The sequence below is a fragment of the Anastrepha ludens genome, chromosome 2 (assembly GCF_028408465.1).
Source record: "Anastrepha ludens isolate Willacy chromosome 2, idAnaLude1.1, whole genome shotgun sequence".
Taxonomy (NCBI): Eukaryota; Metazoa; Arthropoda; class Insecta; order Diptera; family Tephritidae; genus Anastrepha; species Anastrepha ludens.
Genome location: NC_071498.1, coordinates 3,858,840 through 3,874,006, shown reverse-complemented (window position 1 = coordinate 3,874,006; position 15,167 = coordinate 3,858,840). Strand labels below are relative to the sequence as shown.

Here is a 15,167-nt window from a genome sequence, read left to right as displayed (position 1 = left end):
TTAAATTCGCAATAGAAACAGGCACCATACGGGTGAAATATTTCAAAACGCATAACTACTGAGCTCCATCTGGTGTTGCTATGGACCGAACCGGCTTATGCGTTACTTCAAGTCAACCTAACCTAACTTAACCTAAATTTTCGTTCATCAAACCGTGACTTGTCTCGTTACCAAACTTGTGGGTTGCCTTTCACAAGCGCCCGTGAACGTTGAAGACAAAGCTCCGTCGGCTAGAACACTTCACCCTTCTTAGACATTTCGAACTCATTTCTATTGGATCGAGTAAGCACTAACGTCTGGTTTGAGCTGATATGTCTATCACACACATCTCTTCAAGTGAGTATCAGCACTTATAATACATATGTGTTGGCAGCCGACTGATAGTCACGCTATAGTAGTCTCCAACAAATTAGTATAGAAATATTGCCTACTAACTTATTTAGCAAAAGTTTTCATTTCTGTAATTTTGAGTAATTTTGCTTTAGAATTTATTCTGAAATAAAAAATAGCTTTTCCAACAGGACAGCACGGATTTACTAAGCAGTTCAAGATGGTCAAAACAGGGCGAGAATTAGACGTCTTACATCACCTTTAATCATTGCTGCATAACTTAAAACTATTTCAAGAGTTAGATGACCCACCCTGTATATACTATAAACACCTCATATTAATATTTTTCCGGCGCGTGAACTTCATTAATTTTTCCAACTGTCAATTAAAGTAGACAATCTGATTGACAGTTCACTCCCATCTATTCAATTAGCCAGTCTTTCAATAAAATTTTAAAATTTATTATTAATAACATTTTTTGTTTTGTTTTCATTCGAATGCGTGTGTACTGATTACAATTCAGCAACTATTTAGTTATTCTATGGCTATTTTTAAAGTTGGTGCTTCAAAGCTGTCGATTTTCCCGCGTGCGGAATTTTTATTTATTACTATTCTAATTACGTATGATAATGCATGTGTATGTGTGTATGTCTGTGTATGCATAGTAGCAATGCGAAGCAATTTGTATGCGACGCGTTAATTGTTGCTGTTGGTGGTGCATATCAACATACACATTTACATATTTGCATTTTAGCGATTATCAATTTTCTAATTGCTATGGAATAATCAAGTCGATGCGACACTCAAACATACATACTATACACATATTGAGGTTAATGTACCAGCAAATGACAGATAAATACCTAAATGCATACGAGTATATGTATACATATGCACATACATTTGCGCTCATAGAAATTCATATTTATTGCTCGTTAAATCGCCTCATACTTTGGCGCGTTGGGCAGACAGACAGCCGGCGCCATCGACTATAGCTGGGTGATAACTCTGTAACCTTGAACTTGAACTTTATATTGTGTTGTGCTATGTAACGGCCCATATTTTCACGCAAACCAAGCTGCCATATATGCGCATATGTCTGTATGTGCGTGTGCGTTCCTAAACGTTTTCAAACTTGCAATAAAATATGCCAAGTTGTTGCTTTGACAATTCGTTACATTCTATAATTGTTTGACCACCTATGCATGTATGTATGTGGCATTGTAATTATTCGAATGCCCATTTGGCGCCGTTTACTTACAAACTCGTATATGCATAGATTTCACAGAATGAACTCATTAACTGATAAGTACTTTGAATTTTATTTGAAGCTTTTTAATGCAAAAGTCAAGTAAATCCGAGAGAGTCTGCGCACGCTAAAGATCTACGGCTCAAGTTTTAGAAATAAATGGGTATAGACGCGCATAAGATCAGGCGAGTAGGAGTTCCAAAAATATACCCAGCGCTTGTTGCCACAAGGTGCTATTACCATTTTAGGCAGACAAATCTTTAATGATTTGGAAGATCTCAGTACTGTGGAAATCAGGGATCTTCTAAAATGTTTGAAAAATTTACACTGGTTTTAGAAGATACAAGACGGCGGGCTGGTGCGTGATTACCATTCGCAATTCACAGAGAAAACGTCGATTCGAATCTCGGTAAAACACCAAAATTAAGAAAAACGTTTTTCTAATAGCGGTCGCCCCTTGGCAGGCAATGGCAAACCTCTGAGTGTATTTCTGCCATGAAAAAGCTCCTCATAAAAATATCTGCCGTTCGGAGTCGGCTTGAAACTGTAGGTCCCTCCATTTGTGAAACTATGCACATCAAGACGCACGCCATAAATAGGAGGAGGAGCTCGGCCAAATACCCAAAAAGGGTGTACATGCCAATTATATATATATATAAGACAAGTTACCCCCTGGCATCACAATGGGCTATGAGCCTGAGAGTGTCCCACAGGGTACAACCGTTTCAGCCCAACCTAACCGATCAAGGCAGCTGATTAGTAAACAAATGTTTTACAAATCCAAACCATAATTCAATAGACGTATTACTAATTTCTGAAACACATTTCACTGACAAAAGCTTTGCAAGAATACCTAATTATAAAATATTTGTCACAAACCACCCTGACAACAAAGCCCATGGCGGCACAGCGATAATAATTAGGCAAGACATTAAATGCATTGAATTAGAAAAATACGAAAAAGAAAACATACAAGCGACATCGATCCAAATTGAAGATGAAGGCGGCAAACTAACAATCTCTGCTGTATATTGCCCCCCAAAATATATAAATTCCATACCACAATACTACGACTTTTTGAAAACACTTGGCAAACGATACATAGCTGGCGGGGATTATAATGCTAAAAATGCAATTTGGGGTTCAAGATTGACGAACTCCAAAGGACGTAATTTACTGGACGCCATAAAAAGGAACAACAGCAAGTTCATAAGTAGTGGTGACCCAACATACTGGCCAACTGATCCAAAAAAAAAAGTCCAGATCTGATCGACTTTTTTATAACCAAAAACGTTAACCACGAAGATATGTCAATTAAATCGTTAATTGAATTGTCGTCTGACCATTCCCCAATAATAATTATATATCAGAGCTCATATACGAAGGAATCCTCGAATAGAAACATATATAACAAAAAAACCTGCTGGGATACATTTAGAGAAATAGTCATCCGTAATCTTAACAATAAAATAAGCTTAAAGACCTTTGACGAAATCGACAGTGCGATGGCCTATTTTAATCACACAATAATGAACGCCACTATGAAATCAACTCCACAAGAAACTATCTGTTCCTCGAGCTACTATATACCTGCACACATCCAAGAAAAAATCTAAATCAAAAACCGCTTACGTAAACGCTGGCAAATAACAAGGCTGTCACTTGACAAAAGCAAGCTAAACGCTGCTACAAAGGAAATCAAGCAAATGCTATTCGACCATAAAAATATGAAACTTAAGAGACGCATTGAAAAACTTGGACCCGGTATAACGACAAACTATTCACTTTGGAAAGCTACAAACAAAATCGAAAATAAAATTTTATACAAACCATCTATCAGAAAACTTGATGGCAGCTGGACTAGAACAAATCTTGACAAGACTGAAGTTCTCGCAAAACACTTCAAAAGTACTTTTACGAACAATACGCCAAATGTAAACCTTTTCCCGACCCACGCAAAAAAAGATCCATGCAAACCAAAAAATGTTATTGTACATTAGAAGAAATCAAACAATGCATATGTAAGAGAACTGATCCTAAGAAGTCGCCAGGATACGGCCTAATAACTGGAAAAATTTTAAGAGAACTCCCAAAGAAGGGGCTTATCTATATAAGGAACTTGTTCAATCAAATCTTGAACTTGAAATATTTCCCAAAAGTATGGAAAATTGCTCAAATTATCGCAATACCAAAACCATGCAAAGATCCTACGCACTTCGTACAGACCTATAAGCCTACTACCAGTATTATCAAAAATATTTGAAAAATTACTTTTTGACAGAATCGATCCCATTATACAAAAGGACAAAATAATACCTTGCCACCAATTCGGATTCAGGCAAAAACATTCCACCATCCAACAAGTTCACAGAGTTACAAACAAAATGTTTGAAGACATCGATAAAAAACGAACGAGTGAAGCAATATATCTCGATGTAGCCAAAGCTTTTGACACAGTATGGCACGCAGGACTTCTACAAAAACTCTTGACTTATTTACCAACAGACTACTACGAACTAATGAAAAGTTATATAACTGGAAGACAATTTTATGTAAGATTCGAAGATAAGTATTCTGATATACTAACAAGGGAAGCAGGTGTACCGCAAGGTAGTGTCCTTGGGCCGCTTCTTTACCTTCTTTACACAGCTGATATCCCTACACCGTCAACTAAGAATTCTTTAATAGCAACATTTGCAGACGACACTGTCTTGTTAGCATCAGACAAAGATCCAAGAACGGCTGCTTATACACTTCAGAAATTGCTTGACAGCACCACTCAATGGTTCGAGAAATGGGGAATCAAAATAAACGAAGATAAAACCGCCCACGTCACATACACTAACAAGAGAAAAAAACAATACAATCCAATATTCATAAAGAATAAACAAATCCACCACGACACAAAGGCAGAATACTTGGGTATGATTAAAGGCAATAAACTTAACTGGAAGTTACACATTGGACAAAAACGACGCGAAATCAAGACTAGGTTTAAACAACTTCATAGACTTTTGGGAAAAAATTCAACGCTCTCACTAGAAAATAAGATACTAATATACAAAGTAATTATAACACCAATATGGAAATATGGCTCAGAGCTTTGGGGAACTGCGAGCAGTACAAATATAAAAATTATACAACAAACGCAAAATAAGATACTCCGTATAATATCAAAAGCAGAGTGGTATATACTAAATGATAATATCCATCGAGAACTTAAAGTAAAAACAGTCTATGAAGAAATACGTAACAACAGCTTAAGACACACAAATCGACTACTAGAACATTCTAACAGGGAAATTCGGCAACTTCCATTAAAAGAGGAAACCGAGACGGGGAGACTTAAGCGCAAACGACCAACTGACCTGCAGATGTAAATGGTGTCACAATTTTATGAATATATTTATTCATTAAATAATTAAATTAATTAAATAACGAGTTAATTTTTTTTTCTCTTAGAGAAATGTATATAGTGGTATTGGCTTCTAAATACTGTTGAAACCCAAAAAGAAAGAAAAATTGTAAATATTTTAAGTTGAAATAGAAGCCATAATAAAGGGTAAAAAAAAAAAAAAAAAAAAAAAAATCCAAATTGGCAAGCAGATGTGGACAACTAAAAGAGAACTTTCAGGGTGCTCGAAGTTTGTTCCTATTTCCTTGCAGATTTTCAATTTCAGATACATTTCTTTATATATTAGAGACTTTTGAATATTTTCTAGGACAAATTGTTTTTGAAATCTTGAAAAATTTGAAGTGTATACATATACCTATTTATTTCAGTAGATATTAAAGTTCTTATCTATGTATGTTTGCATATTTTCAAACAGTTCGTGCAAGTGAGCAACGAGTACTCGCACATCTATTCAGTGCTAATTACTCAAAAATATTTGAGCGTGAGCACGAGTATATTGAGGTTGTTGGTGTAGTTCGGGAAATACTTCTGATTAGTTTGATTTTTCGTTCAGCTCTTTTTTTTAGATTTTGAAAAATTATTTATACACCCCGCCTTCAGAATAACTGCCACGAAGTGACAATGAGAAACTCTAAATATCTCGCTGCTAGATACAAAATACCAACGTCAGAAAACAGTTCTTGGTGCATGTGACTTGGCTAGTTCAATCTTCAAAGCAAGAAAAAAATCGAAATTTTAATTGGAAAAATCTTCTCATTAATTTTTTTTAACCAGAGACAGCTAAAATGCCACTTAGCCTCAGTACCCTTCGTAGTTTTTATCTGATTTCAAAGAATTTTCTAAATACTACTCTGTGTGTCAATTTTTTTAGTTTGAAACATGGGCGGTATTTAGTTGTAAGGGCCTACTGCCACGCCTATTGCATATACATTTTTATACAATCGTATTTATTTCTTCGAGTTACTTTTTAAACCATGTTTGGTTTTAAAAAATTAAATTTTGTGCATTTTTGAAAATTACCGTTATATGGAATTGTCTATATGAATAATTGTTATATGAATAATTGCCTCATTGTAGTAAAAGTAACAGACATTTAAGTGTTTGTGAACTGTTGCGACAAAAAATTTTAATTAAATAAAAAAATGGTTTGTAGTAAAATTTTTCCTCTAAATTTTTTTTTTGTTGTATAAAATGGCGTTAAAAATGCAGAGTTAGCTTCAGTATTATTCCTACTTTCTATCATTCCATAATTTTCTATAGACTACTCAGGGTACCAAATTTTATAGTTTGAAACATTAGTTTTGTTTTTAAGTCACATTTTGTGCATTTTCGAAAATTATGATACCTATGTATGAAAAGTGGGCGCGGTTTTTAAGTGATTCCATTTATCTATTCTATATTATTATTTATTATTCTCTATTATTTACTTTTTATTATTTATTTTTAGTAAATCTAGAAGACTTCCGCTTGGAAAATACTGGGAAAAGTACTCATATTTCTACGTTAATAGGTTGCAGTGTATTTTTTCATGTCTTGTGAAAGTAGAGTGGATCATAAGGACCATCTTGAACTTCATTCAGTATTACAATATCTTCCTAAAAAGTTCACTGTTCGGCGGCATGAGTATTTCAGATCGATAAAAGAGCTTTCTAATTTATTGGAGCTCTAAGTGAGAATTCCAATAAAGTTTAACGTTGAAGACAAAACTAAAAAATTTGGCTTCTTTAACGATTGAAGGCAATAAATGTACCGATCTTTGTACAAGGGTATGTGGAAAGAAATAGACATTTATTAAAACATCAACAGTGTCACTTCTATAAAGAAATATTGTAACTTGTACCATACTCATTGCCCACAATTTTCCAGTGTTTTTTTTTATATTATTTTTATTATTTTATTATTATTTTTAACGTTTTGTATTGGAATTATTTCGACTTTTTCGAACCACCCTTTGGGGAAGCAGTAGAGGTGTTACTGCTACTAAAGCTATGCAGGGTATAGAAATGCTTCGCAAATTAATTAAAGCATAGGCCTACAATTTATCAATTTCGACAATTGGAAATTTGCGTATGCGCCGTTTGATTTATAAGCAAACAAACTGAAAGTTCAATGACATTTGTGATTAAATTGGGTCAATTGGTTAGTGAAATTGTGATATTTTCTAAATATTTAATATGCTACCACTGGAAAAAATATATGTACATACACATATGCACATTCAACAGTAATATACAGTCTCGGGCATAAGAATTGGGACTGGTGAGCAATCACTTAAAATAAGTTATGCTCTTTAAAGGATCTGATGGGCTTAAGACTCCAGTGCCGGGCGAGCTCTTTAATACTTCTTTTAGAATTATGCAAGAAAAAGGTGTGTAAGGTGGAAAACCAGCAAAGAACTTGCCAGAAAGAAGTTCTCTAGCTAATCGCTTCGCTATTTGGAACGCGTAAGTTCATAAAAACATATAAAATTTATAAAGTTACGAGCACTTGGAAGGTCTTCATAAAAGACGATGTCACTAGAAATGGTACGAGTATAGTTCGCCGCAGACTTCAAACTGTTTTTTTGGCTAGCCAATTTCTTTGCAAAAGCCATCACGAAGCCCCATCGTGATGCTCAAAATACACCCAACTCTCTTTTTATACGGGCTTTTTTTTACACGATTTTGTAAAAGCATGATTGACTAATAAATTTTTTTATACAAAATTTTCGTTCTTGCACGAATCTCAAAACAAAAAATGTTTTTCTAACCAAAATATAATCTTTAAAGGAATGCCTCACTAAGTAAACTTTTTTCGTGCAAGATAAGAGCAATAAGTACATTTTAGAACTAACCTAGTCCAACTGTGCATTAAAATTTAAACATAATCTTTAGGTCAATTGTAGCTGGATAACAAGTATTGTATAAGGTAGCGCAAAATTCACCATACATTTTTTTAATCATTTCTCTACTGAAAAAATAATAATAATTTTGAGGATATTTTTGTTAGAGCTTTTCCTGCCCCATTGGTTGCTGTCTCTATAGTGAAGTTGTCTAGTTCACAAGTGTCAAATATGATTGACGTGCAATGAGGCCATTTGCAAAAATTACTAATAAATGTTCCAATAAGGTGATTAATTTTGCGCCACCTTGTTTAAACACCTCGAGAAAGCGAAAAACAGTCGCTAATAACTGACTTTGTTACAACAAAAAGCCCAACAGTAGCCGTTAATAATTTGAATAAATCCTGACAGATGAGCTGGACATATCTGACATATCTACTGATGATAGCATTTTTAGTCCAGTCCGTATTAAACGTGCACTGCTCGCTTGTTGACAAGTAGCAATGAATAGTGGCAAAATTGATTTTTTTTCTGATTTAAATCTGAATTTTTATACTTAGGTCTTTTCTGCAGGTATGTTTTCGACGGTTTACGGTAGTGAGTTTTATAGGGGATCGATTTTTTAAGCGTGCCAGCCACAGTGTCAAGTTAAAATCGCTCTTGGACAAGCTACAGTATTTTGGAAATTTATTAGCTTTTCTCAGGGAGATTAACTGAGAGCAGATGCGAGATGTGTAATTTTGAATATGAGTACATCCATGAGCTTATCTAATATAACCCTCTACCCTGTTCCCTGATTTTCAGAAACTTTTGAAGCAAAAGCTTTTGTCGAAATTTGGGAAATTTTTAAGGGAATTCCATTGTTAAAATGTAATTTTTCAACTAAGTGGAGGCAAGTGTGTGTAGAATACTTTATTAGAGCATAAAATGAATTAACAACAGTATAAATTCAACGAGGAAATTTTGGTAAATTCAGACTTTTCTACAAAATCTGTCTATTGGAATAGACTTCAGATGAGATAAGTTGGAGTGGATGTCGATTAGGTTGGAGTGATTGCCACTACGAACAACGCCAGCCGTATGCCGAAGCTAAAGAACCTCTTGCACAAACTTTTTATTAACTCAGAATAAGTACATGAAGGCATATAACGCAAAATCTACCTTTCACTAAACATTTCATCAAACTGGGCGCATGGTAACCATTAAGGCAACCACTTCAAGCACACATACTGCAAATGTGACAATTTGCAGGCTATGCACACTTCCGCATATGAAAATGAAATATAAATAATATGTGCAACACTACTAACAACAATTCCAACTACAACAATCCAAATAAACAACATGCAACCTGTGTAATTACTGCACAGTTGGTGCCAATGTAACAAAAAAGTGCTAATTGACCATTAGATGACGCGAGAAATGACATGCTATGAGTGCATATGCATGAGAATGTGTGCGCGTGTGTACAATGTTGTACAATGGAATGTGGGCAATTTGTGCGATGTGATTGCAGTGCAAATGTCGCGTATACGACCGAGGGTACCAGCGCATTGGCACAAGTAAGTGACTGGAGGTGCAGAGTACAATGCGAATGCGTGTCTGTGTGTAATTTTTAATGTGCACATGATATATACATATTTAATATTATTGCAGCATAAAATTGATATTAATGAAGCAACAAAAATAAGTTTTGCAGTCGAAAAACTAGGTTGAGCAGCTGAGAATTAAATTGGGAAAAAAATATTAAATATTTTGTGTGCAAAAAAATTTTTTTAAATCAAATCAAAAATGTTTTTTTTTCTAAAATATTAAAAAAAAAATATAATTTAATGCTTCTGTTCTTAATGGCTTGTTAAGTGTCATGCTGCAACAAAAAAAAATATATACCTATTTTAAATATTTGAAAATGCTGTTTTGTTTAGTTTTTGCCTTCCAAACATACAGGTGAAGTAAATTCATATGACCAATGAAAATTTAGAAAATTTTAATGGCTTGTGCATGAGTATTCATTGGTAGCACATTTTTTAAGTATGAAATAATTTTTAGAGCTTAAAAAACAATTAAGAAAAAATTTATAAAAATCACATCACATAATTTATTACCTTTTGGTATGGTTGTCACATAATAATAGTATGACTCGGACTTGGATTTGAACAAATCGGACACATAAAAGTTTCCAGTGTGCTCCTGGCAGGTATCGTTGCGGCCCTCACAAACGCCACATCTATCTGTGAAGAGTAAGAAACAAAAAATTTTGTAGTTTGATAAATGGCAAGCAAATAAAGAAAATAAAAAACTTAATTCCAAAAGTTTCTGGCTAGAAATTTCGCAAAAAAATGTAGGTATATCATGAAGATTAAAATATTATTGTAGGATATTTGTATATATGTTTTGTTTACATGTAGATAACTTCGAATAAATTTCAATGCCACCAAACAACAGCGTGCGAATGATAGATGAATCATTTTTGTTGGCATTTTGTTGGCGGTGAGGGACTCATCATCCATTGCGGTACCACCTTGACTATCCATCAGCTTTATGCCCGTGCCAGTTTCGTGCGTATTTGTTGATACACATATTTTTGAATATACATATTATATATATCCATGCATGCTTTCTCATGTTTATTTATAGTGGTGACGTATGGTAGTGCGCGTATTCAAACATACATTTCAATTTTCTGCACCATTTCCATTTATAATAGCCAATATTTATTTGTTTATGCCTAATATTTAGCTCACTTGCCATTTACCTAATTTTGCCAGTGAGTTCAATTCATTGTCACAACCTGCCGGCCGGCAAATGCCATTGACACACTTGTCAAAGCTGTCCAAGGAACATGTGGTGCCGTCTTTCACCTTGTCCGAGAGTTGAAAGTACGCGCTATTATCTTCTAAGCGGCAAAACAGTTTGCATTTGTCTGCCGAGGACACTGGAAAAGCAGAAGAAATAGAAATATATAAGTAGATAAAGTTTACGAAATTTTGAACACAATTTGTCAGATATATTTCTAGGTACAAATAAAAAATGTAGCTCAGTGATATGCTTGAAGGTTGTTCATTAAAAGCCATATGGTGTGCAAAACAAAGGGGTTCTATATTTTTGATATTTTATGAAGGATACAATGATTCCTACAATGGCCAGAAGCTGTTCCTTCGCTCCGCTGGAATATTATAAATTTCGAAGGTACTAAGGTATTAGAGAAGTCGGATAGCACTGAGCATTTTCTCTGTGAGTGTCTTGCCTTTGCTAGAGCAAAGCTATGAGTTTTTAGTTCCGATGGCATGAGACTGAGTAAAATTTGTCCTCTCAAACTGAAGGATATTTTCAGATTTGCCAAAGAATCTGAAAAATACTCACAGGACTAGCTATCTCTGTCTCTATACTATCCTATATCTTTTTCTCTGTCACTTCTCTCCTTTCGTCCTTGACTACCAACCCTTCGAATACAATGGGCTTTGTAGCCTGAATGTTTTAGGAGTTACCATTCTCTCGGTGCTTCTTGGCTCTTCTCTTTCAAATTTCAATTTCAAGGTATTAAGGTTTAATACTTCTATGTATGTAAGTGAGGGTATACTAGATGACGCAAAATTAATCATCCAATTTTGTTTTTGAATACATTTTTTACTAACTACATTTTTTACTAACATAATTTATATGAATGCAGGGCAATACCACCAAGGTGGTGGCCTAGTGCAGGACATTCACAAAGAATTAAAAATGCAAAAATAAAATGAAAGAAAAAAGAAAGAAAGGAGAGATTGATGGAGGTTAACAAATAGTACGCGGTGTTCTCAACCGGTCCCTCAACAAGTACTAATCGCGCCCTACGCTGCTTAATTTCGATAATCGGACGAGAAGTGGTGTTTTCAGCGTCGTATAGTAGTTAATAATTTTCATACCACCAAGGTGGGGGAGCCGTTTTCTGCCTAGCTGAAGGCATCCACAAAGAATGTGTTCTAAATTTTCAGTGCCCATTTCACAGAATCGTCAGATGACGGTCTCATTTTTCGTGGTCAAAGAGACCATTTGTATTTAAGCTCTAAAGCGAAGTTTCAACCCCAAGCCCAATAATTTTGCTATTCGGGAGCATTAACCTCATCATCTTCAGCAATTGGATCCAAAATAACTCACAACATTGGACTGCAGAATACTCTAATGCACTTGACCCGAATATGAGTTAAAAAAAACAGGCAACCTGTTAACGAAGTTCAGGCCTAAGTTTGTGAATCTCACTAAGTATTGGCCGCTAAGAACCCACCACGGAAAGTAGGGTAGCACCCATATTAATTTGGGGCGCCACAGCATGCAGTTGATAATCTTCTGGTTAGATGACCAGCATTATTGAGGAAGCGAAGGTGTATTTTGGGAACGTTTTAGAAAAATTCTCTGAGCCTCTTCTACAGCCTCCAGACCATCCTAAATTTTATTAACCCATTTGCGCTTTGAGCTCTTAGCCACTCTAACCATTCATTAACAATGAGCGATAAATAAAGGATTTATTATTTCTGCGACTTTAACCATATTTAGAACATTAGATGTGAGTGGAGTGGGGAGGAATCCTTATCTCTATTGAAATCAAACTTTTTAGTTAAATTTGGTGGAATGTAGCTTGGCAAACTCATTTAGTGGGTTCTCCGTCGGTCTACCGTTAGACATACAGAGATTACTTAAGTTAAGTACAGAATAATATCATCTTTTATGAAACTGTCCAGGTTTTCATATGAAATTTACTCATGGTTCTGGTGCAGATTGTGCTGTATTCCATGTTTATATGCTCATAATACACCCAATTACCGTTAAATGCTTCAAGTATTTGCCCTCAGACTGAATGCCGCATACTAAAGTTGACTTTGAGCTCTTCGGCAGTCGACTGTCTGGCCACCTTCTTTTCTTTTTGGCTAACAATAGTTTGCATTTAAGTGAGCGGCTCATGCTTGAAATAATCAATGTATTGAATTGTAATTACTGAATATCTACTCAAACTAACGTCTATTCTTTCGAGTACAATTTTGCTAGTTTTGAGACAATTTGAGCCTAAATGAACTAGCAGAGATGCCTTTCATAGATATTTCGGGACTAACATAACCAAAAGAAATAAACCCAGCTCGGGAACTTCGAAGCTAAAGTCAGAGTCCGGTTCAAAGCCTTTGTCGGGCGATGAGCCACTTTTTCAAGCCTGTCAAAAGCATTAATTCTAAAGGAGCAACAAAGCCTATGACCTTCGTGCGACATTCCCATGACAGTCGGTTTTACGCTACGGGATTAATCGAGATTTATATCCGGTCAAGGCCTTGTCACTCCAGCATCATTCCATGTACAAATATGGGAAATGTTTAAGCTGATACAACAACAACAACAGCCTACCCTTGACTGACGGTTAAATAGTACCGAAAGCACCTGAATTTATATCCGCTCAATGACTATCACTTTAATAGAAAGCTTTCCAAAAATTATTTGAGAATGTTTTATTCTACAACAGTAACACCAACAACATGCGTTAGAGCTCTAGATCTTAGAAAGCATTGAAAAAAAAATAAAATACTGGAGCAGATCTCAGGGTGATCGGCGAACTGCGGCCTAGAATATTGCAAAACTACAAACTAGCAGATAGACTAGTAGAGGAACAAAAAATGTACAAGATATATATTTTTTTACTATTCATTAGGGAAAAGCAACTTGTTGTAGGGCTATTAAAATAAGGGTGTTAGCGAACCTCATTCCCAAAAATATAAAGTGGAAATTTCATGTTTCGAGTTTTTGAATATTTTTCAATGCCTAAGGCTTCGCTTGATCTCTTCATACCTTTTAAATTTACAGAGTTGGCCAAAATTTTCATTAAAAGAAATTATATTTAACTTACATCCATACTTCGGTATCCATTTCGCCGATCGAGCAATACCTTTACTGGAGAAATTCCTACCATTCATTTCATAGCACTGCTGCTCGCGTGAATCCATTGTGCTTGGCGGGCACGAGTGTGTGTTGCAGGAACGATATTTCTTACGACTGCCAGCACAATATTTGCCACCGTTCTTCGGCAGTGGATTATTGCATTCACGCTGTGATTCCTGTACGCCACCGCCACAAGTAAGACTACAGGGCGTGAAAGCGCTCCATGGACCCCAACCGCCATGCACCACCTGCAAGGATTTACCTTCACGTGGCATACATTCGCCTTTCTGGCACCAGTGGCGTTCGTTGTTGCAAGGTGTACCATCGGCCCAGGGCAGATTACTGCTCCGGCAATCGCTACTGCTGCTATCCATCTTACACCATAGACGCTTGCATTCGCCGTCGATGCGACAGTAGCGCGATTGATTGCCATGTATCAGTTGGCATTGATGGTTGAGTGAGTAAATTTCACCGGGCAATTTGGTGTTGAAGTTCTTAATGTAGAATGTGGGCGTGTCTTCGAGGCAAGATTTGTCTTCTTTTCTGCATTGCGGGAGGGATCGGACATAATAAAGAAAAAATATATAAATAGCGCTGTAAAGTTACTGAAAATGATAGGGGGTTTGTGAGAGTGAGTAAGTGAATTTTGCGGAAGGGGGTAAGTAGACAGTGAAGAATGTGTGTATTAGAACATAATTATTGTAACTTGTAAAATTTGCTGGAATTATATAAGAATTTGGCAACATTTCGCAGCAATAACTACAAGCGAGCTTGCATATAAACCCATTTCTACTTACTCTAAAAATTCTGAGACATAATTACGCGAGCAGTCCGACCACGACCACGGATGTATATCGCTGCCCATAATACTCGACATTATATGCATTTTATTTTTCGTGCCCGGTCTGTTGAATGGCTTACAAAGATCATCATCATCGTGTGGCATATTTAAGCTGAGTGGAGGAGAATAAAAAAGTGAATGGAAAATGTAATTAAATATAGATAGCAGAATATTTTGAAAAATGTTTAAATATATAACACTTACATTAATATATTTTAAAATATTATTAAAATAATTAGTGGATGAACATTTTTCAAAAATTAAGGTGTTTAATTTCAAATATATTTTTTGTAATAAAATCCAAGCACATGGAAATTTGGAGTATGAAGTATATACCACAAAATCGTTCTCAAAATTGTATCCTTTTATTTTGGTATTTAGTTCTTACATTGCACAACAAAATTTGACTTTTTTTACAATAAACAAACAAGATTTAGCGTGCAGAATATGACAGAGGCGCTCGAGCGCCATATACCATTTTTAAAGTTGACTTCCTCAGTTTTTTCGGGGTAGGGGTCAAAATATCTAGCATGAGCTGAGTACGTCGACAGACAAAGTCCGCCAAATAGTCGATTCATGAGTGCCTAATTTTTGAGAACGTCGATAAATCCAT

At 35.5% G+C, this 15,167-nt stretch overlaps 1 protein-coding gene across 4 annotated transcripts in view; it reads right to left on the bottom strand.

Annotated features, from left to right (window-relative positions):
* LOC128862100 (A disintegrin and metalloproteinase with thrombospondin motifs 9) overlaps positions 1 to 15,167 on the bottom strand; it is a 163,374-nt gene that overhangs the window by 14,815 nt on the left and 133,392 nt on the right. For all 4 annotated transcript variants that reach the window (XM_054100547.1, XM_054100532.1, XM_054100539.1 and 1 more), the window contains 4 exons: positions 14,511 to 14,666; positions 13,682 to 14,256; positions 10,571 to 10,750; positions 9,921 to 10,046 (listed from right to left, as the gene is read on the bottom strand). In XM_054100547.1, coding sequence (XP_053956522.1) covers positions 9,921 to 10,046; positions 10,571 to 10,750; positions 13,682 to 14,256; positions 14,511 to 14,666 — 1,037 coding nt within the window. The remainder of the gene's footprint in view (positions 1 to 9,920; positions 10,047 to 10,570; positions 10,751 to 13,681; positions 14,257 to 14,510; positions 14,667 to 15,167) is intronic.